This window comes from Cyprinodon tularosa, unplaced genomic scaffold (assembly GCF_016077235.1).
Source record: "Cyprinodon tularosa strain WSP-4 unplaced genomic scaffold, ASM1607723v1 ctg56, whole genome shotgun sequence".
Classification (NCBI taxonomy): domain Eukaryota; kingdom Metazoa; phylum Chordata; class Actinopteri; order Cyprinodontiformes; family Cyprinodontidae; genus Cyprinodon; species Cyprinodon tularosa.
The window spans coordinates 2,289,835-2,308,320 of record NW_024039296.1 but is presented as its reverse complement, the minus strand read 5'-3'; the positions used below and the strand labels follow the sequence as shown (position 1 = coordinate 2,308,320).

The following is an 18,486-nucleotide window of genomic DNA, read 5'->3' as shown; positions in this document are numbered from 1 at the left end:
ATACATCCAAAAGAAAGCATACACAATGAAAACAGTTGTTACCTTTAGGTTGGTTGAATATATGCTTTAAAAATAACAGGCATTTGATGCATAATCTAAAAACGTTCACACTGTAGATACATGGAGATACACAGAGCACAGATAAACTAAAACCCCAGTTTAAATGAGAATAACAGAGTTAGACCAAAGCTGAACTTAGTGACCAAACGTATGCTTGTTTTTACATTTATACAGAGGAATCCAGCACTCTTAAGGTTATATTAAACACATCAGTGTGATGTCTGTTATTTACCATCTAACCGGACATCAACCTCTGCGGGTACATCAGATTTACCCTCCAGGATTTGCTGGATTTGATTGAGCACCTTTTCATGGAACACTATGTCCAGGTGGGGAAGACCCTTGTACTCCGTCACATGGACGGGCTTCTCCTGCTGCCCCACCCAGCGCTTGCACAGGCTCATGCTAAAGCTGTCCACTGTGTCATCCCCATCTGCATAAACAAAGTCCACTGGGTCCCCATCAGGAAATTCGTTGTCATAAACATGGGTTACAGGCGTCGGAAGCCCCACGCCGTACATGCACCACACCTCAACGCCGGGTGGGAGGAGAGCGCTGGTGAGGTTCTTGGTGTCCTCCCATATGTGCCTGAAATCAGACAGAGACAATTTTACTTCTTTTTGAACGTTTTTTTTTTTCTGCTCCTCGAAAGACTCACAAGATTGTGATTAATCTGCAGCTTTCTCTCAGTACCAAATTTGATTTGATTAAAAAGCTTTCAAAAGTTACAATTTAAACCCCCCTAATAAGCCTGAAAAATAACAGCTGTTATATATATTATCTAAAGCATTTTATAAGACAAAATGCAGCATCTTAGCTTTACAAGAAGCTGCTTAATGCATTTTGGTAGATTAAAGATTAAAGGTCTTTAGCCAGCAGGAGGCACCAGAAAACCAGAATTTAATGCAAAATGTAGAAAATGTCTGTTTCCTTAAAACAAAAACTTAATTCCGTTTAATTTTAGATAATAAAAAAAACAAACAAACAAACAAAAAAAAAACTTAAAGGTATAGTGGTGGATTTTCACAGATTTTCGTAAAAAAAAAAAAAAAAAAGCACAACCCTGTACCTGCTCCCGGGAGGGAACGCCTATAAAACACGTGCAAGAGCATTACAAGAACCAATTTCGAGCTTACTTCCTAAAACAAGATTTTTAATTTTTCCACTATATCAGACTCACCACCGGTAAGTGAAAATGGCGACGAGCACGTAGGACGGCTTTACGTAAAAATATCTCCAGAATGATTGACAATTAAGGAAAACACTTATTTTGATGATCCCCCCGGAAAAGAACATCCTCCGCTATACCTTTAAAACCTTTATGTCATCCTGAGTTGAAACTTTAAATGAAAGTGCTTCAAGACTATTTATTTCTCTGAACCAATGTATTGATGCTTACTACTAAGAGGATTCACAGAAAAACATCAAGTGTCTGAATTTTAGCCAATTGTCAATTTACAATAAAGCACTTTCTATTTGACTCACATGTTAAATTTAAAAAGTTGTCTTTTTAAACCTTTAAAGACGCATATCTACAGTTTCATAAAGCATTCCTTTACACATAAGGAATGCCTTATGAAACTACAGCATTATTGCCCTGTAGCAAATTGTTCCTGGGTTCAAATCCCACAGTCTGTTCTGTTTACAGGCCTCTGCATGCAGAGACTCTCTCCAAGACAAATCCCTCCCTTCCAAAGCAGGTAACCAGGTACCAGTTTTCGAAAGAAGAAAAATTACTATCTGCAGAATAGCTCCACCAAACTCAGATTTAACAGAGAGGATATGTGAACATACATTTTTAAGTGACGATATTCTTAAGGGGATTTTTTGACTGCAAGGTAAAGTTATACAATTCAAAACAATTGTCTGCCTCTGTTGGAGACAATATCCCTAAAGCAAGATGCCACTGGAACATTATACACCGACAGTTTGCTGTGATAGCTTAACTTAAGCTAACCAGAACACCTTCTTTTACACCATTTTACAAAAGCTATGAACGGGACTACTTATATATTTTTCTTTCCCCAGCAATATTAACCTTCCTTTCCTAAGCAGGGGCTCTGTGATGCCCTTCTAGAGTTATCATGGTGTGTTTTCCTAAATGATGCTCTCATTTACCTTAAAACTGACAATTTAGGACTCCAAGAACTGCAAACCTACTAAGGTTGAAAAAGATAATTTAGTCATCTTACCAGGATACTCATGTTGGCAACTGACTATGTCTAAAACAGGCATATCAAGAAACATCCATCCTTAGAGGAGCTTAAAATCCAAAAATGTGATAGAATATTTAGCACTTGAACTACCTTTACAATGTTATTGATGCAGGAGAAGTTATAGCAGAGAAAGAGAAAAATATAAGCAATTTGTCTCCGACTATTAAGGTGTGTTTTAAAGGCAACATGTTGATTAAGGCTCTAACAGAGGCTGTAGCTTACCAGCCGTCCTCAAAGTTGATGTCTGTGAACAGACGCTTGTAGTCCCGATGGGTGTAGTTAAAGGCTGGAGTAGAGATGAAAACATGGTCCTCTGGCCAAACCTCGTCTGACGGCAGCAGCCAGGGATTGGTGGTCATAGTCCTCTGCTCCTCACGGATCTTGATGTTGGAAATCATGGGTATGCCGTCATTTTCTCCTGCAGTCAGTTTTAGAGGAAAGTCAAGAGGGTAGAAGTCACTCACTCACTGATTCATACCTGACTCAAAATGAACTTAGAAATATAAGGTTCTGGACCTTCACTTTAGATTAGATATTATCTCCAATTCTGCTTCAGCACACTTTACCTGATGTAAGGACTCTGAGCACTTTAACAGCGCCCCCCCATGGAGCTCCTAGGGAAATAAAACCCCTGATGTACTTGTCCTTCCAGGCCTGTGGCTGGTGGTTAAGGAAGTAGAGGACATAGTGGGAGCCCATGCTGTGTCCCAGTAGGTAGATTGGCTTCTGGTACTGGTTGTACATGTCCTCCACCAGGTTCTGCAGCTTTATAAAGTATGCCGCGTTCTCATCTGTGAGGAGAAGTGGGACATGATGGGTTGTTTATGCATCAAACCACCTGCTGAGCAGGGTCACTCAAGACTGTCCACCTGAAACTTTCTCTGTTGATGGAGAGGCACTGGAGTACGTGATTGTTTAGATAACCAGCTGATTAACTCTAGTTAGTGATGGACGGCATCTTCAGCACTACATGAATTTGTTTGAAACAACTCTGTGGAATGGCGGACTGGGTGGGACAATTATTTGCAATATCACAATTCTTGAAAGTTACAAAATTACATGCAACATTACCGGTAATCTTTGATCTTGTTACACTTAGTGAAAGTGCGACATATGTCACATGTCTGACTCCAGGTGGAGGTAATGCCCTTAAAGTGGGTTTGCTGCAATACAGAAGGGAGGAGAGAGCTACATCTAGTGTGTAGAACACTGATCCCTATTTATTCACTGGATTGCTGATAGGTTGTTGGTAGTACATGGTGCTGTGAAGACACCAGCCGCCATATTGGTACTCCCTAGTTAGTTAAACTATGATTTTCTCATTTTCAGGGGTGCTGAAGACTTTTAAAATAAAAGATAAATTCATCACTTTGACACACACTTGCTGTTTCCTAGCATCAGTAGATTACTGTAATTTATGATAAAAAAATTATGAAGTCTAAAAATCATTTAATATAACAGAAATCCATCAAAACAAAATTAGTGTGTTAATGGAGTATAATATTACTGTACTATTAAGAATATTACACATGCACACAGTATCTGATGGTGTGCCAAAAGTGCTAAATTGATAGTGTACATGTAATACACATGTATTGATTATATTGTATATATATTGATTATATAGTAATTACATTGCAGGCCTTTTTTATGGTGTGACTCAGAGATGGGAGCACAAACTGGCAGTAGGTCACTTGAGTTTTTACGTCCGATCAGCAATCCAGTGAATAAATAGAGATCAGTGGTGTAGACCTGTGCAATGCCAGCTAGAGGTAAGCACTTTTCCTTGCAACAACATCTAAGGGTTTTTCTATTACATTAAGTACCACTAAAACAGTTTTATACATAGACCTGCTTCCTCGATGTAGTGTTTGAGTTTAACCAGGCCTGATCTTAATCTTAGCAAGTTATTCTCTCAAATAGGTATATTTTGATCAATAAAGACAGCTTGATTTCGGCAATTGCGGTCCAAAATTAACCATATCCTTACTACTCACTTTTTACTGCAGTTAAAGTTGCATGCTTTGTTTTTTGGGATATCTTTTAGATTTTGTCTCATCCCTCAAAATTAAATGAATGTTAATGTTTTCCACTGGATATTTGCCAAATGTTTGCAGCTTGGACAACACACTGCTATGTCTGCAGATTTACATGTTTCCTTAAGATACACAAAAAAATAAATAAATAAAAATAAATATGTGTTCTGGGTAAAACCTCTCGGAGTGAAAGTTCCTGTGCAATTCTGCTCCTTACTTGGTGTTAATCTCCAATCGTAGGGCGCCCCGCGGACCGTCTCATTTCGGACGTAGCCAACGTTGACCAAATGTTGGACCATAGTATGAAAATAACCTGGAAAGAACAGAATTAGATTTGGTGTATTCTCAAAGGTTCTACTAAAATGAGGCAACATTAATCTAAAGAAACGATTTCCCATTTAGTTAACATCACATTAGAAATGCTTTCATGTAATTCTGTTTAAGTGATCTCACCGGCCAGTCTGTTGTAATCAAGAAACTCTATGGAGTAGGTCTCTCCAAATCCTGGTACTCTGACCTGCACCCCTGGGGAGTTGGAGGAGCGTCGAGTTGTCCTGTTGTAAACAACTCTAAAAGCAAAAAAGATTAATGTAAGTAAAAAGATAAATTCATGGAGTATCTTTAAAAGAACATGATTTTTTGCAGATTTATATTGAGAACATTAATAAGAAGGGTCTGCTTAAATATAACAGAAAAAGAAACAAAGAAAGGTTAGAAGGATCTAAAACAGGTGGAGGTTACCTGATGTTATCGATCCAGCAGTCCACACCTACTGGCATGAACATGTTAAGGTCGATCCACAGAGGGAACCAGTTTTCAGTTTTCTTGTAGCAGAACCAGTGAACCAGTGTTGGCTTGTCTATTTTGGCTTCAAGACGGTTCCCCAGGTTCCCCGGTACTAAACACAAAACATCAAGCATATCACAGTGTTGTATGAAATTAAAACAAAAAACAAAAACAAAAAACATCAAATGTAGAAAATAGGATCAGAATGTTTTAGTGGGGCATTATCAAAGCTGCAGAATATAATGAAGTGCAATCATGTACAAAATATCATAATAGCAAAATACTTTGGTGCACAATTGGTCATCAACAGCATCAGTTTACCAATACAAACAATACAGGGCTGTGAAATTGGATTCTTGTTTATACAGAGGTGTGAAAAACTGCTTGCCTTCTTGGTTACTTTTTTTTGGCACGTTTGTTATATTGCAATGTTTTAGGGCATAAAATAAATTTAAACACAAAGCTCTTAAATTTAGGTTTGTATTTTCAAAGGAGAAAAACCTTAAAAGCTACATGGCTCTTTCTGAAAAAGTCATACCCGTCTAAACCTAAAAAGTGGTTGGATCGATCTTAGCAGCAACATGTATTTCAGAGCAATTTAGAGGACTGTGGGCCACTGATCTTTGCAGAATTTTGTAATTCAGCCACACCATAGGGTTTTCCATCATAAACTGTCTTTTTAAGGTCATGGCACAGCATCTTCGGTCAGGACTTTGACTAGGCCACTCCAAAGTCTCCAAAGGTGGATTTGCTGGTGTGTTTCGAATCTTTGAAGCCACACCAATGCTTCGATTCTGCCAAACCTGTACAATCAAGAAATTTGTTAAACAGAACAAGAAGTATGCTACAAGGAATCTAAAAAAAAAAAAAAAAAAAAAAAAAACAGGCATAGGACCTGAGCTTTAAAGAGTCCAAGTGAGGAGAACCAAATTGTATGGGCAAAGCAACATTTGCAGTGCATTGGATACGATTTTAAAATGTTCTGTTCTGCCCTATTCAAATTGCATGCACTACTGGCAGTTGGACAGTAACCATAAAAAATAATTTTATAATTTTAATTTCTGTCATGGGGCTGGAATAAATAATAATTAAAATTGTTTATAGTGCACTTTACAAAGGGTGCATTCAAAATAGGTGAAAATAAAAGTTACATTTTAAAGATTAAATATTCCATCCAGAGCCTGTCAAGGTACATTGAGGAAGAAAGGATGCACACATCAGACGGGCACACCTATGAGGTGATGTTTGTTCTCTGGTGGCTGCAAATGTTCTGTCTTGTTTTTTTAAAGATGCTAAAGAAAATGTAACTTCAGTCGGGCCCCTCTAAGGGCTTGATCTTCAGGTCAGTGTCTTAAAACTGGTGCAAACTAGTTTGTACGCTCCGAACAGTTCTTTAAAGAAAGTGCAAAGTGATTTGCATTTGCAGTTTATCAGACAGCATACGCACCTTTTGTTTTGCATGTAAAAAAATAGAATACTAAAAGAGCTTGCAGAGAAGTGATGGAATGAAAGAGCCCATCTCTTACTCATCAAAACAGAGATTTTTTTTTCTTTCCTTTGATTTAATAAAACATAACCCTGCACAAAGCATGTTTTTCATTTTGTTCAAATAAATATTTAATATAACAAAATACTTTCTCAAATAATTATCATTATAACCTCCTTTTCAACTCCAATAACAATCTGCTTTAAACCTTTCCAGCTGATGTCTGTTGTCTCAATCTCAATTAATTTCTGTACAATTCTTCTGCAGAGAAGGTCTGTTGTAGACTCATGACTTTTTTTCCCTCTCAAAGCCAAGCAGTAGCTCCAGCCTGGTAAGCCAGTTTACTATAAGACAGCACCTGACAATTATTTTGCAAATCATTTAATCTGTCAATATTTTATTTTGATGCAAAATAATCAGATAACAAAAGGTATTTTTTTGTACTTGAATGCTAAATATATATATATATATATATATATATATATATATATATATATATAGTTTTTCAACTTTTGTAGAAATACTGCTCGAAGCGGGTTGCTCTGTCAGATTAAAGGGCAGATTATAATTCTGCAACCGCACACATCAAATGTGCTTGGGTCTGGTCGCAAACCAGTTTTGCTGGTATGCTTCTGCACCTTCGGTCTGGAATTTCTAGGGACGCACAGCAGTTTCCCACCAAAGCACAAGGGGGAGCCTATTCAAGAACTCGCAAGAACTTCAGCAGATGGCCATGAGAACTTCAGCAGTGCCGGCGGGAGTGTTTATCTTCCAAAACAACAATGGCATGTCGTCATAGTTGTCCATTATTCCTTGGTTTTTAAAAGTGGCGCGCCCTGGCACCGAATCGAGAAGGACGACCACACAGACAGCCAGAAAGGCAAACAAAGGACCAATCACAGCTGCTTTTTGTCTGCAAACTTCCGCTTGAAGTCTGCGCGGGTTTGCGACCGTCCAACACGTAGTCAGGATTTTTTTGAGGTGTGCGACATGGGAGCCTCTGCGCAGGGACAGAGACAGATTTGACAGTTGCAGAGGCTATGCGTCAGAAGCATAAATTGGCCTTAAGTCCCCACCATGCACTGTTCTCCCTGCTGCCCTTTGGTAGGAGGCTTCACAGCATTCGATGCAGAACCAGCAGGTTCTGTAACAGCTTTTTCCCTGCTGCCATCAGACTGCTGAACGGTTGAAACTCTAATCAAGTCAAAAATTGAGACTCTGCATCACACTTGTGAACACCATATTTGCACTACATGGTGAATTTTCAAATCCCTCTAAATAGAACTCAACTCAGTGTTGTACTGCATTTTGCACCATATTTATTTATTTATTTTGCACTGCTTTGAACCTTAATATCAATGCCTTTTGCACCATGTCTTTAATCTGGTTTTTGATCATTACTGCACTTTGTAAATGGAAATGTTCATTTCACCGCTAGGCTGCTCATTCAATTATGAAAAGCTGTATGCATCGAAATTTCATTTTGTATACACTCTCTGTATACAAAATGACAATTAATTTTGCCTAAGTCTAAGTCATGCTTTAGTCTCTATTCTCAAGTAATTATTAATTGATTACTAAATTAGTTGATTATTTTAATAATCAATTAAATGCAATTAATCCAAATATTTCAGCCCTAGTTTACTGGATGCATTACCTGCAAGATTCTGCATTTATCCTCTCCCTTTTCCAGAAGCCAGTCAACCCTGAATTTCAGAAAACTCTTCTAATCCTTTCAAACTGCAATTATGGACTTTGTCTTTCCTTAAATTCCACACTCTTACATATTTGAATGGGTGAACAAGATAAGCTTAAGTGGGAATGTGATAATGGAAAACAGGCCTGCAATGATTTTAAGAAGGCAACAGCAATATTTTTTAAAATATCATCAGCCCAAGTTTTATTTTGTCCAAGATTGGGTGAAAATTGGTTTCAAGAGTTGACTTTATCTTAATTTTTTTGGTGCTTTTTAATATATATTTTATGTCCAGTTACAGTTCTTGACTGTAAAAGCAGATTGTTGATTTTATGCAAAAAACCAAGGATAAGATATCTAAGCCCTTAAGAGAAGTGAATAACAGTAATGAAAGTGTTAGAATAATTTTTTTATTAATGACGTGTTTAAGAAACAGTGAAAACAAAACAACAACAAAAATCCATTAAATGTCTGACACAATACCATAGAACTGCATCATAATTTAGTTGATCATCTACTGAATCCCAGTTTACAGATATTTGGGATTGTGTCACTGCTTTATCTTTAGCAGCTCGTTCACTGAATGTAAACATCACTTGGTCAGCCGCCGAGTGTATGTATGTAGCAATTCATTTCTAAAAAAATGCAAGTAAGAGTTTAACAGCTTAATAAACTAAGACCTTTTGACTGAAAACATTTGTGCACTAAACTAAAAAGTAGCCCATGTTAAAATGACAGATAGTGACTCCTTTAAAAGATCACAAAAAGTTCAATCTCACGGAAAGAAAAAATTAAGGATAAGTCATGGCAATCTCCCAGAACTGAACTTTTAGACTTGTTTTTAACAAACTGCCCTTTGAGCTCTTGAAGAGTAGCTGTTATTTACCATTTGCTCTTAGCTGCCGCTTTTACATTTGGTCATAGTCCGAATAAGGTAGACCATTTCCCACAGTCAGATTTTCTAGCATCATAGTGTTGAATCCTGCTGGACCGGATCAGAATTTGACAATGAAAACACCATATGAAGTTCTGAAGAACTGTCTAGGTTGAACAAAGTAAAAGAGATATTTTGGTTGAAGCTTTTGATTAAACTTAATTTGAATATTAAATCAGCATTAATTGTCACACTCTGTCTATTCTCTCATATAGTTTTCGTCTTGGACATTTGCTTGAGAAGTTGAATAGACTCTGTTTAGGTGATATCTTAAGGAGATTAAAGAGTCATTATAAACATTTAAAAGACAACCAAAGTTGTTTCAAATTTCAGATCTGGCATGATTACTTACTCTTACATCTATCATGGCCTGGCAATATTTATAAATGACGAATGTTGGCACACTCTTTTGGATGGCGATCCGACTGCAGCACTTAAAAATTTTTTAAGCGGAAGTTTTAAGTTAATTAAATGGAACAACTTGTCATCCAGTAAACCACAATTAAACAATTAATTTGACAATAATTTTTTTGTTTGCATTCCTTATCAACATGCTTTGAGCAGCACCAATGGTCTTAATCTCCAAGTCCATGAAGGCTGGTTTCCTGCAACTTTAAAATGGAACTCTGTAAAGGTTTGGCCACCCACTAGTGAGGCAGGTTAGCATTCTTTTAAGTTTTATTGATTTATTACAAGGACAGTGAATATTAATAAACATGCCTGTAAATATGTGGATAAGACAGGAGGCTGTATTTCACGACTAGGGACATAGCTATCATTTTTTGTATGTTTTCTATAAATGCATGTTGTTATCTTGAATAATGATATTGCTATTTCAGACAGAGTTCTTTCATGTTATAATATCACACAGTTGGGTTGATAGTGGCACAGCACACAACAGTGATGGCTGAAGGCTTCTCAGAGAGACCATTCCTGTAGGAAAATCATGAGAAAACTTTTGGTTTGGCTCTAAATCGCGGTCTGACTTCCCACAGTGCGGGCAGGTTCAAGGACGGCAGTTGTTAGCGTCTTGCAACCAAAGATAACGTGCAATGACTATCGGATAGTATCTGATACTTAGAATGAAGATGTGACAGCTGCTACGACCTATGTCTACTGATCAGCTAACAGAAACAAAGCTATCTGCAACAAAGCTATCTGCAGAAACCCTATAGCAGATCTAGTATAGGGTTTTGTTAGATCCCCAGAAATGAAGCATGTACAAAAACCCACAGTCAGAATATTATACGTCAACTGAGAAATTATAGCAGTAATATCCAAACTGCTAATAAATGACTAACCTAATAAAGGTTACATGTACCCCTTTCTGTTTAAACCAGGGAACAATCAGCTTTTAGTGGCAGTGGGAACATCTCACTGGCCAGTCTCTACCCGGTGAAACAACTCAGCAATCAACCAGCGTTAAAATCGCCTCGGCTGTTGGAACAAGCCGATTTAGGAGATATCATTGAGCGCAATGTACGGATGTCAACACACCTCGCCGGTTGTATCTGATCTAACAAGCCGAAACGACTTTATTTACATCGACAAACATGGTGCAGCATTGCTAAGAGAGATTCTGACAGATAAAAGATTGAAACAATACAACCCACTGGCCGCTTAAGGCTGATTTATACTCAGAAACGAAATGTACCCCCGCCCCTTCTGCAGACACTCTGATGCACCTCTCCAAAACTGTAGGTGACCGCAGACAATGCCGCAGACGGGAGGCCTCCGATTTGTCAAATCTACATCCGCTCTACACTATGCGTATTTCCTGTCAGGTGCTTTAACAGCTTGTTTTGTTTGTATGACCGGAATTGTGGAAAACAACTCATGAAGTTGGACCAGCTAGAAGAGCGAGGTGGGTAAGAGTGCTGGGACCCTTTTTCCACCTGGATCCTCTCTGTTGTCGCACAAACTTTCCCCCACTTCCTCACTGCCTTGGCCGTATCTAGACCCACAGCTAGTTCATGATTGACCCTCTTGCGTCGTGCCATGGAAAAACATAGCATGGACCACGCTTCAATATTGGGCATAAATCCAAAATATCTGCGACAAGATCACTGCGACACACTGCTGCGGGAGTATAAACAGCCCTTTACTCGGCCAGGATGTGGAACGGGATCCTCAGCTAACCTTAGCCGTCAGCCTGCAAGGCAGTTACCCATCCATCCATTTTCCGTCAAGTTTATCCCTGCTGGAGTCGCTATGGGTGCTGGTGCCCATCTCCAGCTGTCAATGGGCGAGAGGTGGGGTGTACCCTGTACAGATTGCCAGTTCATTGCAGGGCAAAACAGAGACACACAGAACAGATAACTATTCACATACACTCACACCTAAGGAGAATTTAGAGAAGCCACAGTCATGTTATGTTGGACTGTGGGAGGAGGCCGAAGGACACGCAGAAATCCCATGCATGCATAGGGAGAACATGCAAGCTCCATGTGGAAAGACCCCAGGCTGGAAATCGAACAAGCAACCTTTGTGTTGCAAGGCAACTGCGCATCTTTGCAGCCCACAAGGCAGTCATGACCCATTAATTATTCTAATCTTTTTTTGCCAGAAATACATCTTAAAACGACCTCAATATTAGCCTACTTTTAAATCTATCTTCAGCGCCAAAGCTCTGAGTCTTCAGGCCGGGGTCACTGCTTTCTGAGCCGGGAAGTGGAATGAGTTCTCCAGCTAACTGCAGCCATAAAATCAGCCAGTCAGTCGGTCATTACCCTTTAATTATTTTGATATATAATTTTAACATGTTTTCAGATGAGAAGAGTCACCTCAAAACATTATCTGTGTAGTCAACTCATCAAGATTGAAGGTTGAAGTTTTAAATATACTTGTTGAGTGGTGGAGTCTGCTACCACTGACTGACTGCAAAACTAGTAAAGCTAACCAGATTGTAGTAGCAGTGGGGATCTCAAGAGAGCTGTCAAACCCTGCCAGCTGCTCGCATAGTGGTAACACTGCCCGATAGCGGTCTGTAGTAACTGAAAGTGAATGCAAACCTGCAAACCCTCAAACTCCAAGGGCTGCAAAATAAAACGAAATATGACTCAACAGAAAGTTTGGACAGTGTGGGTTAATGTCAGTATTAAATATAAACTGTTTCACCACAGTTTAAAGAAGAAAATGCAGCTATAAGGCAACTCTGACCAGATGGCAGGTTGATAGAAAAATTATATAAACAGTTTAAGCATAGGGATTTACTTATAGCTGGTTAGCACTGGAGGTAAAGGGAGAACCAGTTATATATACTAATTACCACCACTCGCTGGACTAAAGGTGTAGCGCAGTTTCTCTCAGGCTGTTGGCTAAAGGGAAAGCCACGCTGATGAATGCTCCGGATTCCTATTAGTTAGGTATAAGTAACCCTAGGGCTATAAATCCCTGGGCTTTCAGTGGAAAAGGGGCTCTTATACTACAGGTGCTGGTCATAAAATTAGAATATCATGAAAAAGTAGATTGATTTCAGTAATTCCATTTAAAAAGTGAAACTTGTATATTATATTCATACATTACATACAAACTCATATATTTCAGATGTTTATTTTGTTTAATTTTGATGATTACAAATGACAACAAATGAAAATCTCAAATTCATCATATCAGAAAATTAGAATATTGTGAAAAGGTTCAAAATTGATGGCCCCTGGTGCCACACTCTAATCAGCTAATTAACTCAAACCACCTGCAAAAGCCTTTAAATGGTCTTTCAGTCTAGTTCTATAGGCTACACAATCATGGGGAAGACTGCTGACTTGACAGTTGTCCAAAAGACGACCATCGACACCTTGCACAAGGAGGGCAAGACACAAAAGGTCATCGCTAAAGAGGCTGGCTGTTCACAGAGCTCAGTGTCCAAGCACATTAATAGAGAGGCGAAAGGAAGGAAAAGATGTGGTCGAAAAAAGTGTACAAGCAAGAGAGATAACCGCACCCTGGAGAGGATTGTGAAACAAAACCCATTCAAAAATGTGGGGGAGATTCACAAAGAGTGGACTGCAGCTGGAGTGAGTGCTTCAAGAACCACCACACACAGACGTATGAAAGACATGGGTTTCTGCTGTCGCATTCCTTGTGTCAAGCCACTCTTGAACCACAGACAGCGTCAGAAGCGTCTTGCCTGGGCTAAAGAGAAACAGGACTGGACTGCTGGTGAGTGGTCCAAAGTCATGTTCTCTGATGAAAGTAAATTTTGCATTTCCTTTGGAAATCAAGGTCCCAGAGTCTGGAGGAAAAGAAGAGAGGCACTTCATCCACGTTGCTTGAAGTCCAGTGTAAAGTTTCCACAGTCAGTGATGGTTTGGGGTGCCATGTCATCTGCTGGTGTTGGTCCATTGTGTTTTCTGAGGTCCAGGGTCAACGCAGCCACATACCAGGAAGTTTTAGAGCACTTCATGCTTCCTACAGCTGACCAACTTTTTGGAGATGCAGATTTCATTTTCCAACAGGACTTGGCACCTGCACACAGTGCCAAAGCTACCAGTACCTGGTTGAAGGACCATGGTATCCCTGTTCTTAATTGGCCAGCAAACTCTCCTGACCTTAACCCCATAGAAAATCTATGGGGTATTGTGAAGAAGAAGATGCAATACACCAGACCCAACAATTCAGAAGAGCTAAAAGCCACTATTAGAGCAACCTGGGCTATCATAACACCTGAGCAGTGCCACAGACTGATCGACTCCATGCCACGCCGCATTGCTGCAGTAATACAGGCCAAAGGAGGCCCAACTAAATACTGAGTGCTGTACATGCTCATACTTTTCATGTTCATACTTTTCAGTTGGCCAACATTTCTATAAATCCTTTGTTTTTATTGGTCTTCAGTAATATTCTAATTTTCTGATATGATGAATTTGAGATTTTCATTTGTTGTCATTTGTAATCATTAAAATTAAACAAAATAAACATCTGAAATATATGAGTTTGTATGTAATGTATGAATATAATATACAAGTTTCACTTTTTAAATGGAATTACTGAAATCAATCTACTTTTTCATGATATTCTAATTTTATGACCAGTACCTGTATTTGTAACATCACCCATAAAAGGAGAGATGTTGCACCATAACTTCATTTCTCCCAAGCTGATCTCTCTTCCCCAGCTAAGATGGCGTCTTCTTTTCTTATTTCTGATTAGTTTCAGTGTTTATGGCAGTACAGATGGTTGGCCCACATTGATAAAATCACCAAGTGTTGTAAGTTGTAAGCAATTTGTACAAAGTGAAAACTATAACCTTGACATTATGCCAAATTTAATTTAATACAAGTCTCATAGTCATAGACCTGGAAAATAAATAAATAAATAAAAATGACAAAACATAGAAAAACGTTGAGAATTTCTTAAGTCCCACCAAAAGCATTTTGAGCATCAAAGCATCTGATTTACATGCAAAATCTATGGGACGACTTCGAGAGGTCCATTTGTGTGTCCAAGCCTCTGGAGCAGTGCATAAATTGTTCTGGCGTCCGAGTGTTCTGGCATTCATAGATCGGAGCGCTAAAATTCATAAAGCTCCTGCAGGACGCGGAGGCATAAACCAGTCAGAAAAGCTGATCTAGAAGTTCTTTTGGGGAGACCGACACTACATGCAAACTGTGATTGCTTCTGAGTATGAAAAATGAATATAAAGGGGTTAAACACCAAAGGTCTACAAAAAAGAGCCGAAGTATTGTTATGTACAAGAAAAAAAGCGCGAGCTGTGATCATTATTACTGCACTAAAAAACTTGTTTATGAACTATGGCAAAACAAATTGTTTATGACCAAATTAACTAAAAATGTTACAGTCTGCCAACGAAAAATATTCTATTGTATATTATGGTACTTGCAGTTTTTACCACAAACTTTAAAAACTCTTTTTATTCACTTCCAGCCGCTACAAATGGCAGCGGGAAATCCCAGACAGGCTTGCTTGCTTCATAGAGCCATCACTGGGGATTCTATGCGCTGGCGCCCACCGTTTTGCTGGGGGTCAGGCGCTCCGAACAAGAACGGCATATTTTAGTAGGATCATAATACTGATAAACTGGCTGCACAGATGGTGTTTTGGGGTGTACATTCTCACATAAAAACATTTTTTTTAAACTTGGTCGACTTGCTAACAATCAGCTTTTGGCTCTTTTCCCATTTGGCCATAAAGCTGTATCTAAACCCCTGCTGGCAAGCTGGGTGGCCTCTGTCCCCCATCACTGCATTGCAATGACGGCATCACGCTGGATGAGTGAGTGTTGATATCGACAGTGCAACAGAAATCAGGGAGGTTATAATAAGAGTGCAACATGGACGGGAGCCAGAGGATACTCGAATGGTTCCTGAAACCTGGGAACTCCTCTCCGCAGATCACAAGGGGCCATGTTTCTCGAACACAAGCAGAGTTTTTTTGGGCTGGTTATTTAACACACTACCGGCGCAAAGTTGTTACATATGTACGTTGCAGTCAAGTTATGACATAATTTTGTGTGTCAACCAGGATCGGGTGTTCCCACTGCATGCCGATCAGAGCCGGGACGATTTTGACGCATGTCACTTGCCCAGTTGTTTGACCCAGGTGAACAGGCGTCAGTGTGCTTTTTCCATTGCCACTAAAAGCTGATTGTTTCCGGGTTTAAATTAGTTTTGCAGCCAGTGTAAAATGGATAACAGTATCTTGACCACAGTTTGACCCAGTATCCAAGTTTTGGCATTTAAGCATTCTTAAGGCTCAGATCGCGCCATCTTCACAGAGTTTGTCTGCTTTTGCTCACCTTGAAATCCACCTGGTCAGCAAAAGCAATTCTCAAGGCAGGTGAATTTGCCCAGGGGGCAAAAGGCTTCTATGCCATCAAGCCTGATGGGTTTTGATTTTCACAATGGCAGCCTTTAATTTCTTAGAGCAAATAGCAGTGCATTTGGTACTTTTGAAAGCCGAACAAAACCGTCAGCGTCAACATCCCTGCGTTCATTTTATACAAAACTTTAAATAAGACTTCTTATGGGTTATGGGACAAAAACAACAATGTATTCAACTTTAAATGTGATTCTCTGTACATCCTTAACCTGGTCTGTTGGTTGATTCTTAGAATCACCTTTTGTATGGAAGAACATGTTTGGACAATTTTGTGATCGTATCTTATCCTGCCACTTTAAAATGAAGAACGTTTTTGTCATAGGAAGTCCCAATAAAACACACATAGTTCAGGGGTATATTACTTTAGAAAAAAAAAAAAGATTAAATGAGAGGAGGACATTAGAATACTATCGGATCAGATCAATGGCGGAACAACACAACAATAAGCAACATTATCTAGGTGGACCCTATATGAAGTTTCAAGTCGTACTGTAAAAAATAAAATACTCAAATTTATATTTTAAGATCTTTATTGCGGTTTGAAACATATTATATCAGAGTATTTTTTACCAACCTTCTAAAAAACAGAAGTGTCATTTAATGAAGTACAAATACTTTGTTACTCCACTTAAGCACACTTTTTAGATATCGATACTTTACTCCATTACTAATTTTTCTTCCTACTTCTGAATTCTACTCATTACATTTTCACACAAGTATCTGTACTTTCTATTCCTTTTATTTTTAAAACAAACGTTACTCGTTAATCTTTGCTTCGGTTTAATGTTTATAAATATTTATTTTATGTCATGTGCGCCATCCAATGCAGATCATTGGCGCCATCCACATCTAGTGAAAACTAGTGTGATTGGATGAGTCATGTAACGCAAACACTCATTGGTTAGCTAAAGGAAATCATCAGAAGCAAGCAGGTGTTCTTCAAACTGCAAACGTAAATTGTCTATGCCATGCTACAATGTCGGATTCAGAAAAAGATGTTGAAATGTCTAAAAGGTTGGACACAGACGAGAGCTTATCGGGAGATGGAGACCAACAAGACCTCCCTCCTCCTTGGCCCCTTTATCAAAGAATTTTTAGAAATAGTCGAAAAAATTTGTTTTCTATTCATATAGTGGCATCTGGCTGTTTTTTAAAGGTTACTTTATACTTTAAGTAGTTTTTGGAGCACATACTTTTTCATTTTTATTTGAGTAAAGAGGTCAAGTTAATACCTCAACTTTTACCAGAGTGTTTTTAAACTGCAGTATCTATACTTCTACTTAAGTAACAGATGTTTGTATACCACTGCTAAAGAACTATACACAGTTATTAAGTACCACTATCTGCTTTGCTATCGGCTCACCATCATGTTGAAATCAGACATGTGTTGGGGTATAAATAAGGTCTGGTCAGTCGACTTAATATCAGGTGGGTTTAAGAGGAATTGTTCACATCATTACATCTGCAAAGAGACCACAACTGCGTAGGGGGCCAACCAGGTGTCAGTGACGGGGCCCCAAAAAGGTTGGGGGCCCCTAAGCAACTGCAGTCTCTGCTTACCGAAGTTTTTGCCATTGGATCAGATGCCTTGATAGGATAAATCTGTTTTTTTGTTGTTTTTTTTTATTGCTGTAAGCACACTGGCCTGCTGCGTTAGATGTTCCCCAGCTTTCACGCACCTGTTTTAATTGATTGCAGATTAACAGATTTAACTGAACCGTAAGCAGACGCATCTAAAAATGCAGTGTTGGAAAAAATAAATCACTGGATTACATAATCCCATAAATAATGATATTGTAGTATGCAGTATAGTTGGGTGAAACAGTTTCTTAACCACCACTCAGACATTTGTGAGGTATATAAATTCAATAACACCAGAGCGACCTTTCCTCTTACCGATAATGAGCGGGGAAGTGTCGTTGCTCGGTTCTTTAGGTTTGGTGCTGGGAGGGAAAACGACGTTGACGATCCAGAAGCCGGTGGAGTGATGAATCCCCAGCAGAAACACTGCGAGCAGCGCCCAGTGACCCGCAAACCCCATCTTCTCTGTAGGGCTGCAGCCGCGCGGCGCTTTGAGAGCAGCTGCGGAGCACGAGGAGGAGGAGGTGGAGGAGGTGGGCGCAAACAAATGCGCAGAGAGGTCACTCACACCAAGACAAAGCACAACTGATCTTGACCATATGTGATGTTAAACTTTACCCACGCCTTATTCACACGGAAGAGTTCACCAACTGAAACAGAGGGATAAATGCAGGCAAATAAAAACTGTCCTGGTTACATGGCTGCTGTGCTATTGATTATTGAATCACGCGTGTTTTATTTGCACAGTGAGTGACTAATGTTTAACAAGAAGTACAAACAAACATGCATAAATAAATGTCTTTTTGGGGGAGTGCTCTACAGGATTTTTAAGCTCCCTTCGTGAAGGGAAA

General features: G+C 39.1%; 1 protein-coding gene across 1 annotated transcript; it reads right to left on the bottom strand.

The window, feature by feature from the left end:
• Window positions 1–38: 38 nt before the first annotated feature.
• On the bottom strand, window positions 39–18,310 carry lcat (lecithin-cholesterol acyltransferase). The gene is made up of 7 exons (XM_038305458.1): window positions 17,951–18,310; window positions 5,054–5,210; window positions 4,766–4,881; window positions 4,530–4,625; window positions 2,843–3,067; window positions 2,499–2,694; window positions 39–648 (listed from the first exon to the last, which is right to left on the bottom strand). The coding sequence occupies exons 1-7, from the start codon at window positions 18,093–18,095 to the stop codon at window positions 285–287; spliced, it is 1,299 nt and encodes a 432-aa protein (XP_038161386.1). The 5' UTR covers window positions 18,096–18,310; the 3' UTR covers window positions 39–284.
• Window positions 18,311–18,486: the final 176 nt, after the last annotated feature.

Bases quoted from the DNA above. Each gene is read 5' to 3' on its own strand.
- lcat (XM_038305458.1), bottom strand. From the start codon at position 18,095: ATGGGGTTTGCGGGTCACTGGGCGCTGCTCGCAGTGTTTCTGCTGGGG. The intron at 2,695-2,842 runs GTAAAGTGTGCT...AACTGACTGCAG, and splicing joins GCTCAGAGTCCTTACATCAG to GAGAAAATGACGGCATACCC. The intron at 649-2,498 runs GTAAGCTACAGC...GTCTGATTTCAG, and splicing joins ATCAACTTTGAGGACGGCTG to GCACATATGGGAGGACACCA.